At 46.9% G+C, this 15,235-nt stretch overlaps 1 protein-coding gene and 1 pseudogene across 1 annotated transcript; both read left to right on the top strand.

Moving 5' to 3' along the window:
* The first annotated feature begins 259 nt into the window (after window positions 1–259).
* Window positions 260–2,705, top strand: LOC147981057 (uncharacterized; annotated as a pseudogene).
* Window positions 2,706–4,230: 1,525 nt separating this feature from the next.
* Window positions 4,231–5,299, top strand: LOC125549005 (uncharacterized). The gene is made up of 3 exons (XM_048712511.2): window positions 4,231–4,578; window positions 4,651–4,852; window positions 4,943–5,299. Exons 1-3 carry the CDS (start codon window positions 4,364–4,366, stop codon window positions 5,204–5,206), a joined length of 681 nt encoding a protein of 226 aa, XP_048568468.1. The 5' UTR covers window positions 4,231–4,363; the 3' UTR covers window positions 5,207–5,299.
* The last annotated feature ends 9,936 nt before the right edge of the window (window positions 5,300–15,235 follow it).

A 15,235-nucleotide genomic window follows, 5' to 3' on the forward strand; every position in this document is an offset into this window, starting at 1 on the left:
ACATGTGGGACCCACATGTAAGTTCCTTCTTCTTCCTCTTATCTTTTTCTTCTTTCCCTCCTCCTCCTGACCAAGGCCCGAGCTCCACCATCTCCGCCACACCGTTGCACGCCAAGCCAGGGCCGACTCCGGGAAGGAGCACCACGCGAGGAGCAGCTGGCACCCAAGAGCACGGGCCGCCGCCAACCAGCGCCATGGCCAGGGGGCAAGGACTCGGGCCGCCGCGCCCAGGGGCATGGGCTGCCGCCAGCCGAGCGCCATGGCCAGGGGCTTGGGCCGCCGCGCCCTGGAAGGAGGGAGAGTGAGAGGACGCACGTTGGAGAGCTCACGGCGGCTGCAGGCGCAGCTCGCCGGTAGGAGGAGGCGGCAGCCTGCACGCACGCTGGAAGGGAGCTCCACGGCGGAGCGCACTGGGCGGGTGACGGACGACGAGAGGGAGTTGTGCGGCGGCGCTGCAAGGGAGCTAGGCGCACCGGACGCTGCGACGGGGGGGGGGGGGGGGGGAGCTCCGCGACGAGCACGGCGGCGAGTGCGCCCCCTCTGGATCTTGAGCACGGGAGGGACCTGATTACTTTTTTTAGTTTGTTTTAGGACCTGATTGCATTTTTAAAAGATTAAAGGGACATGATTGCTTTTTTAAGTTTGAGGGGCACTGACATGTGGGCCCCAGTTGTCATTTAACGGTCAAACAAACGGTCAAAACAATCAGTTTTCTTACATGTGGGCCCCAACTGTCATAATGACGATCAATTGTAAAGCACTGGACAATTAGAGTTTTTTGAAACAGCCAATCCCTGATCTGGTAGTTATCAGCGAAAAAAAAATATTTGATAGTTTTTTGAAACCCTAGCCTGTAAAGTAGTAGTTTTATGCTATTTACTCGTAAATTGTGTACTGAAGGTTAGTCCATCAACCTTAGAAAAACCTCATGGATAAATTGTCGAAAAGACAGTGTTTTTAACTGTTAAAATTTATCATGAAAATTTGGTGCTAAAGGGTCATCCAGATCCGAATCTAAGAGCATGAGGCAGTGGCAGCAGAGATTCATCCCGGCCTACGATTCATCCATGTCGCAATGGAGAAGGTCGCGAGGAGAGCGAGCGAGCGAGCGATTCGTTTCGTTTTTTTTTTCGTTTCGTGTGCTTCAGTTTTAGTTCCGCGAACCCAAGTAACCACGGTGGGCCAAATTGATGCCGAGGAGGAGCATCCCCTAAAGTTGTGCCGGTGCGGGATCTGACGGCTATAAACAGTTACATAGGATCATCCGACGGCTAAAACGTAGAGGTCGTGAGAGAGCTCATCTCATCCTTGGTGCAGTTTTACCTCCCCGCTTGTTCCAGACATTGTGGCGGCCGACGTCTCCAACCTTTTCATCGTTTCGAGGTCAGGCGGCTGCTCCTGGTTTTATAGATCGAAAATGTCGAATCTCCGGCACCTCCTTCGGTTCTTCGGCACCTCATCCCGATCTCCGTCGGAGTCAGGATGGTTGCGGAGGCAGGCAGCATGGAAAGGTCGGATCTATCCACTGCACCTGCACGAGCCAGCAAGATTCATCCTCCCCGGGTTGGGTCAGGCTCGCCGGTTTGGCACAGCCAACCAACGGCGGCAGCAGCAGACCACGAAGCAGCATCTGTACCTGGTACTTGATGACCACGTTGACGGATACAGCATCCACAAGCTGGACATGGACAATGACCCGGAAGCCGGCTGCGGCTCTGCAGGTTCCCCGCTGCGCCTCTCCGAGCCGCCTGCCCTCCGCATAGGGCCTCCAACAATTGGTAGGGGCGCACAGTTTGCTGCCCTTGGCAGCCACATCATAGCCACATGCCCCTCCGCCATGGAAATACCCATGGTACAAGAGGCCCAGGACTGTGCCACCCTTATCTTTGACACGAAGACAGCTACGCTTACCACGTCAAATATTTTACCGCAAGGTCTACAAAACTGCTATGATGCAGCCATAGCCGTCAGGAACAGGCTATATGTGTTTGAATCATTTAGCGACAACAACGACGGCACCGACGGTTTATATTATTTTGGGGGCTTCCACTGCCTATCTTCGGATCCGAATGATGATGAGAGGGACTGGACTTGGCGACCCTTGTTCAATTCCTCACGTTTCTCTTGGAGTTGGCCTAAGTTCGGTGGCAGTCCACCTGACTTTCCGTTTGATCCCAAGTTTATGACTTCGCTTGTCGTGCACCCGCGGACGGGCACCATCTTTGTTTCCGCTTGTAGGAGGGGGGGTCTGGTGTACATTGTCCTACGGCACAAGAGGCGGTGGCCAGTGGAGGCGCCGTGGTAATTGGGTGCTGCCATTCAAAGGCCCTGCCCACTATGATGGTTTGCTCGACGCATGGGTCGGGCTCCACCTTGACACGGGTGATGCCGATGGGTACCTTTGTGCATGCCATATCATCTCTGGCCGGCAGCCGCCAAAGTGGAAAGTAGGCACGGAGCAGCTCTTTCTCGAGCACCCACACCGGAGACATGTCGATGCAAAACTCGTTTACATGGGTGAGGGCAGTAAGTACTGCCTCGTGGAGCGCCTCCGACCCGAGGGAGCGGACGAGATGAAGTATGTGCTTCGTGTGACCACATTCATTGTCAAGTATGGCGAGGACGGTGAGCTCACGACCATGGCTCACCGGTCTGCTCGCTTCTACAAGGCGCCCAGCTATGATGTGCAAGCGTTTTGGATTTAGTCCATGCTCAAGCTTGTTCATCTACCAACTTTTCATGTTTTCTGCTTTTTTTTGCCCATGTATTTGATGAGCTGGTGTTTGCAGGTTCTTAATGATGATATGAGTTAATATGTGGTATCAAATTCGATGGTGGCTCTCTTAGCTGTTGTACTACGACTAGGTTTTATCACATTTGATAATTTGCTCCCAAACAATATGTGCCTCACAATACTTCTGTTTATGTTATTATGGAATTTAGCCTCGCATTTGAGTAGCGTTTGTAAAAATGCTACCCTCTTGTCTGGTTTGGATAACTTTTGTAACTTCTGTGGTAAATTACTAACTTTGTTTCACTGTTGGTATTTGATGATAATAATGTATCGTAAATATGATGAAGTGTGATCCATTTGAGGATTGCTTGTATAGTTATTTCCTTACCAAAAGCATATGAGGTGCAGATGTAAAAGATAGAAAGATCCACAGAAACTCCAAAGTTGCCGTTAAGAATTGAAAAACCTAGGTTTGCTAACCTCTCGAATTTGTGAAGCAAAAAGGAGGAAACTTAGTTTGTCTACTATTGCTGTGAAGAGACATGGTTCTGGTGCCGACTTTGCTAATGTATTCCTTGCAAGCATTATTGCAGGATCTGCTTTAGAGCAACTACAAAGGTACCTTCATCAGTCAGCAAATCAGTATGTACTACACGAGAACATTTCTAGTGGTACCGGGCCTTAGCTGATACTCTACAATGGATATAGGTATAGGATCAGCATCCTTTATTAGCGTTTTGGTATCTCTTTTAGTAACAGCATCCCGGATTCCTTTACCTGGAGCTGGACCCGATCTGGGCACTACTCTGCTAGTTATGTCTATGATATGCTTTGCCAAGGCGCCACACAATTCTGTGAGGCTGTGTGTACATGGAAATGTCGGGTGCCTTTAAAATGCAAGATCTTTGCCTGGCTAACGTTGAAATATAGTCTATGGACGTCGAACAGGCGACTCCGCCACGGACTTCAACATTTGCCTTCTCCATGCTTTGTCTGTGGCCAGGAGAAGGACACGGCGGCTCATATCCTGGCTCAATGCGTTGTCGCTAGGGAAATTTGGCATCAATGCTTCGCTTCGCTTGCAAGTGGAGGTTATGATCCTCGTGGACCGTATCCTAGACGAGTTTAGGATCTGGTACGAGGCTGGTGCGGTGTATCTAGATAGTTTTTTGAGTAGTTAGTCTTTTTTCCTTTGGGTGCTATATGTGGTGTGTCAGGCCACAATGTTCGCGTTTTTTGTTTTTTCCTCCTTAAAAATGGAGTACTTAGAAAAGGCAAGCAGAGCCAACCGCTCTAAATGGAATCCTTGTGCATGCATGCTGTTCTCAGCCTGGTCGCCTCTCGAGTCATGTACATGTGCCAACAGCTATCTGTACTCTGTCCTAGTTCTGGAGATACTCTCACGGTCTCACTGATAGCCGCCCTCGCTGCAGAATAGCCGGAGCGCCTGTCTCCGAGGAACAGTCAAAAAAGTTTGCACGCCTCTGCCATGTGCCAACCAACTGCAATCGCCCCCTCTTCTATTTCTGTTGCAGTGCCACTCCTCCCTCCATCGATCTGCTCAGGTCTCTCGCTGCAACTCACTACCACCCCACAGTCCCATTCTCTTGCTCTGCTGCCTTGTGTGTGATGGCCCGAGCACGACCTTCCAGCAGCCTCTGGTCACTGGTGAAGACCATTGGCGCCGGCGTACTCAGCGTCGACTTCCCCATACGTTCCACAGGCCTCGCCTTCGCATGCGGCGGCCCAGCCATGCTCCCCACCCTCGACTCCATGCCAGGTGACCTCCTGCTGGTGGACCGCCGTCGCCTCGACTGGTTCCGGGGCGACGTCGTCGCTTTCCGGTAAGAGCCTCTTGGGCCGGGTCACAGTCATATATGAATGGTTTTTGGAGGCGTGACATGAATGGGTAGCAGGAGCCTGGTCGGCCACAGCAAAGAGCCTATTTTCAGTGAAGGAAAGGCATACCACAGAGGGGTTGTCAGCAGGCTGATTGCGCTGCCCGGCGACCTTATCCGGCTGCGGGGGACGACGGAGCTCCTGGAGGTCCCCGAGGGCCATTGCTGGGTGGAAGGCGACAACCCCAGCCAGAGCAAGGACTCGAGGACGTACGGTCCTGTAAGTAGCGGTAGCGCACACACATCCTTCTGTGTGAGTGTGTGACAAGCATCTCGAATTTAATCTTGGTATTTGCGTGCATGGATGCAGGTTCCACTTGAGCTGCTGGAGGGGACGGTCACACACATAATTTGGCCGCCTCACAGGATGGCTGCAGTCCCCGGCAGGGTCCCGGAAGAAAGGGTTAGATTGATCATCGACCCCGCTGGCTCTGCAAAGGAAACGACGGGAATAGCTCATTCCTGTGGTAGTGTGGATCCTCGCTCCAGTAGCACTGGAGGAGGAGGCCCTCCCTTAGGATCCCGCAAGAAAGGATTATGCCGAAGTGATTGTAATTTCATCTGGTTTGTGTGACAAAAGCCTGGAGCTGTAACGTACTATGTGCTGTCAAACAGTCATAGGTAGCCAAGTTATTTTTTCGACAAAGGGTGAATTTTATTGGCTCAAAACGGAGCATCCAGAAGATACATAACATAATGAGCACACATCCGGCCTCTGCATAACTAGGATGCACACAACCAACATCAACTCACACATATGCGAAAACTCACCGGCGACAAGCAAAGTCATATAAGACCAAAACTATTAGTAGGCGAGAAAATAAGAAAAAAAGCCTCAAAGCGATCAGATCTAAGACCGACAAACTAGAACGGAGACCGTATCCGCACCAACCATCTCATGACACCACATTGACGACGAGGTTCTTCAACAGCAACGCCTTCAGAAAGGGAGCAACACTTAAGCGCCGTCGTCGCCGGATTCAACCACAAGGTCAGAATCTAGATTTTCACCCTGAAGAATCAGTCCGAGCATATCCGAGCAATGCCTTCAATAAGGTAACGATGTAAGAAACATCGCCGATGCCAAGTATAACCACTCGGGTCTGATATAGGCTTTTGCCCCGGGGCTCAAGACCGGGTGCTCTAATTGCATCACCATCAAAGTCACTAATGTGTTGCTGCCACCACTTTTCCACGATCCTGACAGCTACAAGCGTTGCGCCCGCCGCCACTGCACAACCATTCCTTTGCGTCAAGTCATCGTTCATAATTTGTATCTCACCACCGAAGTTAACCACCGGATCTGAAGAGATGAACACTCTCGAAGACCTTTCAGTGATCACCATCGTCATGAAGCCATAAGAAGTCGCTGCATCATGTTTGCAGTTACCACCAACCGGCTGATCTGATCTGAATCACCACCACGAAATCATGCACCGTAGCACAGTCGGCCGACCACCGGACGCGCGTAAGGTCACCATCTCGACGCCGCAGTCCACAACCAACGGAGAGGCCGACCCACACCAAATATCAAGTTATTAAGCAATTAATAATGTTGCTGCCTTTGAAAATCTCGTGCCTAGCTTAATATGACACGGTACTGAAATATTCCGTTAGTTACACAGAAAAGTATTACTAGTACTTATCTTCTGGCTGAAATTATCCTTTGTTGTTGGTGCTACTTGGTGCAAACCTGGAAGCATGCACACCATGCTGGTTTAGCCATTTAACTAAAATGGAACTCTGTATACCATCTCTCTAAATTTAACACCTCAAAATTTGAGGTGTTAAATTTCTGGGCACTTAGAGCATTTCTAGCAGACCCCGTATAATGCCATGATCGAAAAATAACCGTCAAAATACGGGTCCGCGCGAAAAAAATTGTCCGGTCAGACCCCGTAAACGCGTCAAACCCATAAATATTTTTACCGGGCACGACAAAATTCCCATCCAGCCCACGAAAACGCAGGTTCTCCCCCTCGCCTTGTTGGTGCCCTATATATAGCGGGAGCGGTTGCACCATCGCCGGGCCGCCGCCTACGATTCCGGCCATACCAGTCATTGGGATCACGCCGGTGGGCCGCCACACGCCCGAGATTGTCCTCCACCACTTCCTCCCGCCTCGGCGGACCGGAAAGTTGCAAATCGACGTCTGTTTGTTGCGGCCGCCGGATTTGGTGTTTCCGGCCACCGGCGGCTGCGCCAAGCCATGGATAGGTCGGGGAGCACCCAGCACAACTCCGAAAAAGCCCCAGCGCCGCATGCAAGTACTGGTTCATCCTCTAGCCGTCGTCGTCGGTTTGCCGGCAAAGACTCGGCCGGCCGTCGCCCAGGCTCGACACTCGTGCAGCGGCTCGTCGGCTCGCTGATGCGGCTCATACAGTGCGACGACTGCACACAGACAGTGTTGCGGCTAACATCTAGCACGCCACAACACCCAGATGGGTATTCTTCAAATGCGAAAACGACGGGGTATGTTCTTGTTTTCATTCGGCTTTGTCAACCTATCCGGTTCAATTGTGGTAGCTTATTGAGATGGTCATGTGTGTAGGAAGGTGGATGCTCATTTTGATATTGGGAAGAAGAATACATCGATTTATTGATAGAAAGAAACTTAATAGATGTTCGTGCACTCGTTGGTAGAATTGAGGCTAATGATGCGGCTGTATGTGCAATTAAAGAAGAAATTAGAGGGAAAGCAATGTCTACTTCTTTAGAATCAAAGAAGAAGAACCAAGAATGCAAGATCAAGAATCCGCAGATCAACAATGAAGGCATGGAGAAGATGTTGGTCCAACTAGTGGGAGCAGTTACGGAAGTTGGATATCTTCTAAAATGCCTAATTGTGGTTCTTGTTTTCTTTGGTGTTACTATTCTAGCAAATATTTGAAGGAAATATGCCCTAGAGGCAATAATAAAGTTATTATTTATTTCCTTATATCATGATAAAAGTTTATTATTCATGCTAGAATTGTATTAACCGGAAACATAATACATGTGTGAATACATAGACAAACAGAGTGTCACTAATATGCCTCTACTTGACTAGCTCGTTAATCAAATATGGTTATGCTTCCTAACCATGGACAGAGAGTTGTTATTTGATTAATGGGATCACATCATTAGTTGAATGATCTGATTGACATGACCCATTCCATTAGCTTAGCACCCGATCGTTTAGTATGTTGCTATTGCTTTCTTCATGACTTATACATGTTCCTATGACTATGAGATTATGCAACTCCCGTTTGCCAGAGGAACACTTTGTGTGCTACCAAACGACACAACGTAACTGGGTGATTATAAAGGAGCTCTACAGGTGTCTCCAAAGGTACATGTTGGGTTGGCGTATTTCGAGATTAGGATTTGTCACTCCGATTGTCGGAGAGGTATCTCTGGGCCCTCTCGGTAATGCACATCACTTAAGCCTTGCAATCATTGCAACTAATGAGTTAGTTGCGGGATGATGTATTACAGAACGAATAAAGAGACTTGCTGGTAACGAGATTGAACTAGGTATAGGATACCGACGATCGAATCTCGGGCAAGTAACATACCGATGACAAAGGGAACAACGTATGTTGTTATGCGGTCTGACCGATAAAGATCTTCGTAGAATATGTAGGAGCCAATATGAGCATCCAGGTTCCGCTATTGGTTATTGACCGGAGACGTGTCTCGGTCATGTCTATATTGTTCTCGAACCCGTAGGGTCCGCACGCTTAAGGTTTCGATGATAGTTATATTATGAGTTTATGCGTTTTGATGTACCGAAGGTTTTTCGGAGTCCCGGATGTGATCACGGACATAACGAGGAGTCTAGAAATGGTCGAGACATAAAGATTGATATATTGGACTGCTATATTCGGACACCGGAAGTGTTCCGGTGAAGTTTTGGATAAAACCGGAGCACCGGGGGGTTACCGGAACCCCCGGGGGGGGGGGGGTTAATGGGCCTCATGGGCCTAAAGTGGAGAAGAGGAGGGGCTGCCAGGGCATGCCGTGCACCCCCTCTCCCCCTAGTCCGAATTGGACAAGGAGGGAGGGGCGGCGCCCCCCTTTTCCTTCTCTCCTTCCCCCTCTCCTACTTGGACAAGGAAAGGGAGGGGAGTCCTACTCCTGGTAGGAGTAGGACTCCTCCTGCGCGCCTCCTACTAGGGCCGGCCGCACCCCCCTTGGATCCTTTATATACGGAGGCAAGGGGCACCCCTAGACACACAAGTTGATCCACGTGATCATATTCTTAACCGTGTGCGGTGCCCCCTTCCACCATAGTCCTCGATAATATTGTAGCGGTGCTTAGGCGAAGCCCTGCAACGGTAGTACATCAAGATCGTCACCACGCCGTTGTGCTGACGGAACTCTTCCCCGACACTTTGTTGGATCGGAGTCCGGGGATCGTCATCGAGCTGAACGTGTGCTAGAACTCGGAGGTGCCGTAGTTTCGGTGCTTGATCGGTCGGGCCGTGAAGACATACGACTACATCAACCAAGTTAACGCTTCCGTTGTCGATCTACAAGGGTACGTAGATCACACTCTCCCCCTCTCGTTGCTATGCATCACCATGATCTTGCGTGTGCGTAGGAATTTTTTTGAAATTACTACGAAACCCAACAGTGGCATCCGAGCCAGGTTTTATATGTTGATGTTATATGCACGAGTAGAACACAAGTGAGTTGTGGGCGATATAAGTCATACTGCTTACCAGCATGTCATACTTTGGTTCGGCGGTATTGTTGGACGAAGCGGCCCGGACCGAGATTACGCGTACGCTTACGCGAGACCGGTTCTCCCGACGTGCTTTGCACATAGGTTGCTTGCGGGTGACAGTTTCTCCAACTTTAGTTGAACCGAGTGTGGCTACGCCCGGTCCTTGCAAAGGTTAAAACAGCACCAACTTGACAAACTATCGTTGTGGTTTTGATGCGTAGGTAAGATTGGTTCTTGCTTAAGCCCGTAGCAGCCACGTAAAACATGCAACAACAAAGTAGAGGACGTCTAACTTGTTTTTGCAGGGCATGTTGTGATGTGATATGGTCAAGACATGATGCTAAATTTTATTGTATGAGATGATCATGTTTTGTAACCGAGTTATCGGCAACTGGCAGGAGCCATATGGTTGTCGCTTTATTGTATGCAATGCAATCGCGCTGTAATGCTTTACTTTATCACTAAGCGGTAGCGATAGTCGTGGAAGCATAAGATTGGCGAGACGACAACGATGCTACGATGGAGATCAAGGTGTCGCGCCGGTGACAATGGTGATCATGACGGTGCTTTGGAGATGGAGATCACAAGCACAAGATGATGATGGCCATATCATATCACTTATATTGATTGCATGTGATGTTTATCTTTTATGCATCTTATCTTGCTTTGATTGACGGTAGCATTATAAGATGATCTCTCACTAAATTTCAAGGTAAAAGTGTTCTCCCTGAGTATGCACCGTTGCGAAAGTTCTTCGTGCTGAGACACCAGGTGATGATCGGGTGTGATAGGCTCTACGTTCAAATACAACGGGTACAAAACAGTTGCACACGCGGAATACTCAGGTTATACTTGACGAGCCAAGCATATACAGATATGGCCTCGGAACACGGAGACCGAAAGGTTGAGCGTGAATCATATAGTAGATATGATCAACATAGTGATGTTCACCAATGAAACTACTCCATCTCACGTGATGATCGGACATGGTTTAGTTGATTTGGATCACGTAATCACTTAGAGGATTAGAGGGATATCTATCTAAGTGGGAGTTCTTAAGTAATATGATTAATTGAACCTAAATTTATCATGAACTTAGTACCTGATAGTATCTTGCTTGTTTATGTATGATTGTAGATAAATGGCCCGTGCTGTTGTTCCGTTGAATTTTAATGCGTTCCTTGAGAAAGCAAAGTTGAAAGATGATGGTAGCAATTACATGGACTGGGTCCGTAACTTGAGGATTATCCTCATTGCTGCACAGAAGAATTACGTCCTGGAAGCACCGCTGGGTGCCAGGCCTGCTGCTGGAGCAACCCCAGATGTTATGAACGTCTGGTAGAGCAAAGCTGATGACTACTCGATAGTTCAGTGTGCCATGCTTTACGGCTTAGAACCGAGACTTCAACGACGTTTTGAACGTCATGGAGCATATGAGATGTTCCAGGAGTTGAAGTTAATATTTCAAGCAAATGCCCGGATTGAGAGATATGAAGTCTCCAATAAGTTCTATAGCTGCAAGATGGAGGAGAACAGTTCTGTCAGTGAGCATATACTCAAAATGTCTGGGTATAATAATCACTTGATTCAAATGGGAGTTAATCTTCCAGATGATTGCGTCATTGACAGAATTCTCCAATCACTGCCACCAAGCTACAAGAGCTTCGTGATGAACTATAATATGTAAGGGATGAATAAAACTATTCCCGAGCTCTTCGCAATGCTGAAAGCTGCAGAGGTAGAAATCAAAAAGGAGCATCAAGTGTTGATGGTCAACAAGACCACTAGTTTCAAGAAAAAGGGCAAAGGGAAGAAGAAGGGGAACTTCAAGAAGAACAGCAAGCAAGTTGTTGCTCAAGAGAAGAAACCAAAGTCTGGACCTAAGCCTGAAACTGAGTGCTTCTACTGCAAGTAGACTAGTCACTGGAAGCGGAACTGCCCCAAGTATTTGGCGGATAAGAAGGATGGCAAGGTGAACAAAGGTATATGTGATATACATGTTATTGATGTGTACCTTACTAATGCTCGCAGTAGCACCTGGGTATTTGATACTGGTTCTGTTGTTAATATTTGCAACTCGAAACAGGGACTACGAATTAAGCGAAGATTGGCTAAGGACGAGGTGACGATGCGCGTGGGAAACGGTTCCAAAGTCGATGTGATCGCAGTCGGCGCGCTACCTCTACATCTACCTTCGGGATTAATATTAGACCTAAATAATTTTTATTTGGTGCCAGCGTTAAGCATGAACATTATATCTGGATCTTGTTTGATGCGAGACGGTTATTCATTTAAATCAAAGAATAATGGTTGTTCTATTTATATGAGTAATATCTTTTATGGTCATGCACCCTTGAAGAATGGTCTATTCTTATTTAATCTCGATAGTAGTGACACACATATTCATAATGTTGAAGCCAAAAGATGCAGAGTTGATAATGATAGTGCAACTTATTTGTGGCACTACCGTTTAGGTCATATCGGTGTAAAGCGCATGAAGAAACTCCATACTGATGGACTTTTGGAACCACTTGATTATGAATCACTTGGTGCTTGCGAACCGTGCCTCATGGGCAAGATGACTAAAACGCCATTCTCCGGTACTATGGAGAGAGCAGCAGATTTGTTGGAAATCATACATACAGATGTATGTGGTCCGATGAATATTGAGGCTCGTGGCGGATATCGTTATTTTCTCACCTTCACAGATGACTTAAGCAGATATGGGTATATCTACTTAATGAAACATAAGTCTGAAACGTTTGAAAAGTTCAAAGAATTTCAGAGTGAAGTTGAAATCATCGTAATAAGAAAATAAAGTTTCTACGATCTGATCGTGGAGGAGAATATTTGAGTTACGAGTTTGGTATACATTTGAAAAATTGTGGAATAGTTTCGCAACTCACGCCATCCGGAACACCACAGCGTAATGGTGTGTCCGAACGTCGTAATCGCACTTTGCTAGATATGGTGCGATCTATGATGTCTCTTACTGATTTACCGCTATCGTTTTGGGGATACGCTCTAGAGACGGCCGCATTCACGTTAAATAGGGCACCATCAAAATCCATTGAGACGACGCCTTATGAACTATGGTTTGGCAAGAAACCAAAGTTGTCGTTTCTGAAAGTTTGGGGCTGCGATGCTTATGTGAAAAAGCTTCAACCTGATAAGCTCGAACCCAAATCGGAGAAATGTGTCTTCATAGGATATCCAAAGGAGACTATTGGATACACCTTCTATCACAGATCCGAAGGCAAGACTTTTTTTGCTAAGTTTGGAAACTTTATGGAGAAGGAGTTTCTCTCGAAAGAAGTGAGTGGGAGGAAAGTAGAACTTGACGAGGTAACTGTACCTGCTCCCTTATTGGAAAGTAGTACATCACAGAAACCTGTTTCTGTGACACCTACACCAGTTGGTGAGGAAGCTAATGATGATGATCATGAAACTTCAGAACAAGATACTACTGAACCTCGTAGATCAACCAGAGTGAGATCCGCGCCAGAGTGGTACGGTAATCCTGTTCTGGAAGTCATGCTACTAGATCATGATGAACCTACGAACTATGAAGAAGCGATGGTGAGCCCAGATTCCGCAAAATGGCTTGAAGCCATGAAATCTGAGATGGGATCCATGTATGAGAACAAAGTATGGACTTTGGTTAACTTGCCCGATGATCGGCAAGCAATTGAGAATAAATGGATCTTCAAGAAGAAGACTGACGCCGACGGTAATATTACTGTCTACAAAGCTCGACTTGTCGCAAAAAGGGTTTCGGCAAGTTCAAGGGGTTGACTACGATGAGACCTTCTCACCCATAGCGATGCTTAAGTCTGTCCGAATCATGTTAGTAATTGCCGCATTTTATGATTATGAAATTTGGCAGATGGATGTCAAAAACTACATTCCTGAATGGATTTCTGGAAGAAGAGTTATATATGATGCAACCGGAAGGTTTTGTCGATCCAAAGGGAGCTAACAAAGTGTGCAAGCTCCAGCGATCCATTTATGGACTGGTGCAAGCCTCTCGGAGTTGGAATAAACACTTTGATAGTGTGATCAAAGCATTTGGTTTTATACAGACTTTTGGAGAAGCCTGTATTTACAAGAAAGTGAGTGGGAGCTCTGTAGCATTTCTGATATTATATGTGGATGACATATTACTGATTGGAAATGATATAGAATTTCTGGATAGCATAAAGGGATACTTGAACAAGAGTTTTTCAATGAAAGACCTCGGTGAAGCTGCCTACATATTAGGCATAAAGATCTATAGAGATAGATCAAGACGTTTAATTGGACTTTCACAAAGCACATACCTTGACAAGATTTTGAAGAAGTTCAAAATGGATCAAGCAAAAAAAGGGTTCTTGCCTGTGTTACAAGGTGTGAAGTTGAGTTGCCCGACCACTGCAGAAGATAGAGAGAAAATGAAAGATGTTCCCTATGCTTCAGCCATAGGCTCTATCATGTATGCAATGCTGTGTACCAGACCTGATGTGTGCCTTGCTATAAGTCTAGCAGGGAGGTACCAAAGTAATCCAGGAGTGGATCACTGGACAGCGATCAAGAACATCCTGAAGTACCTGAAAAGGACTAAGGATATGTTTCTCGTATATGGAGGTGACAAAGAGCTCATCGTAAACGGTTACGTTGATGCAAGCTTTGACACTGATCCAGACGATTCTAAATCGCAAACCGGATATGTGTTTACATTAAACGGTGGAGCTGTCAGTTGGTGCAGTTCTAAACAAAGCGTTGTGGTGGGATCTACGTGTGAAGCGGAATACATAGCTGCTTTGGAAGCAGCGAATGAAGGAGTCTGGATGAAGGAGTTCATATCCAATCTAGGTGTCATACCTAGTGCATCGGGTCCAATGAAAATCTTTTGTGACAATACTGGTGCAATTGCCTTGGCGAAGGAATCCAGATTTCACAAGAGAACCAAGCACATCAAGAGACGCTTCAATTCCATCCGGGATCTAGTCCAGGTGGGAGACATAGAGATTTGCAAGATACATACGGATCTAAATGTTGCAGACCCGTTGACTAAGCCTCTTCCACGAGCAAAACATGATCAGCACCAAGGCTCCATGGGTGTTAGAATCATTACTGTGTAATCTAGATTATTGACTCTAGTGCAAGTGGGAGACTGAAGGGAATATGCCCTAGAGGCAATAATAAAGTTATTATTTATTTCCTTATATCATGATAAAAGTTTATTATTCATGCTAAAATTGTATTAACCGGAAACATAATACATGTGTGAATACATAGACAAACAGAGTGTCACTAGTATGCCTCTACTTGACTAGCTCGTTAATCAAAGATGGTTATGTTTCCTAACCATGGACAAAGAGTTATTATTTGATTAACGGGATCACATCATTAGTTGAATGATCTGATTGACATGACCCATTCCATTAGCTTAGCACCCGATCGTTTAGTATGTTGCTATTGCTTTCTTCATGACTTATACATGTTCCTATGACTATGAGATTATGCAACTCCCGTTTGCCAGAGGAACACTTTGTGTGCTACCAAATGTCACAACGTAACTGGGTGATTATAAAGGAGCTCTACAGGTGTCTCCAAAGGTACATGTTGGGTTGGCGTATTTCGAGATTGGGATTTGTCACTCCGATTGTCGGAGAGGTATCTCTAGGCCCTCTCGGTAATGCACATCACTTAAGCCTTGCAAGCATTGCAACTAATGAGTTAGTTGCGGGATGATGTATTACAGAACGAGTAAAGAGACTTGCTGGTAACGAGATTGAACTAGGTATAGGATACCGACGATCGAATCTCGGGCAAGTAACATACCGATGACAAAGGGAACAACGTATGTTGTTATGCGGTCTGACCGATAAAGATCTTCGTAGAATATGTAGG

This window comes from Triticum urartu, chromosome 3A, assembly GCF_056163025.1.
Source record: "Triticum urartu cultivar PI428250 chromosome 3A, HENAU_Tu73, whole genome shotgun sequence".
Classification (NCBI taxonomy): Eukaryota; Viridiplantae; Streptophyta; class Magnoliopsida; order Poales; family Poaceae; genus Triticum; species Triticum urartu.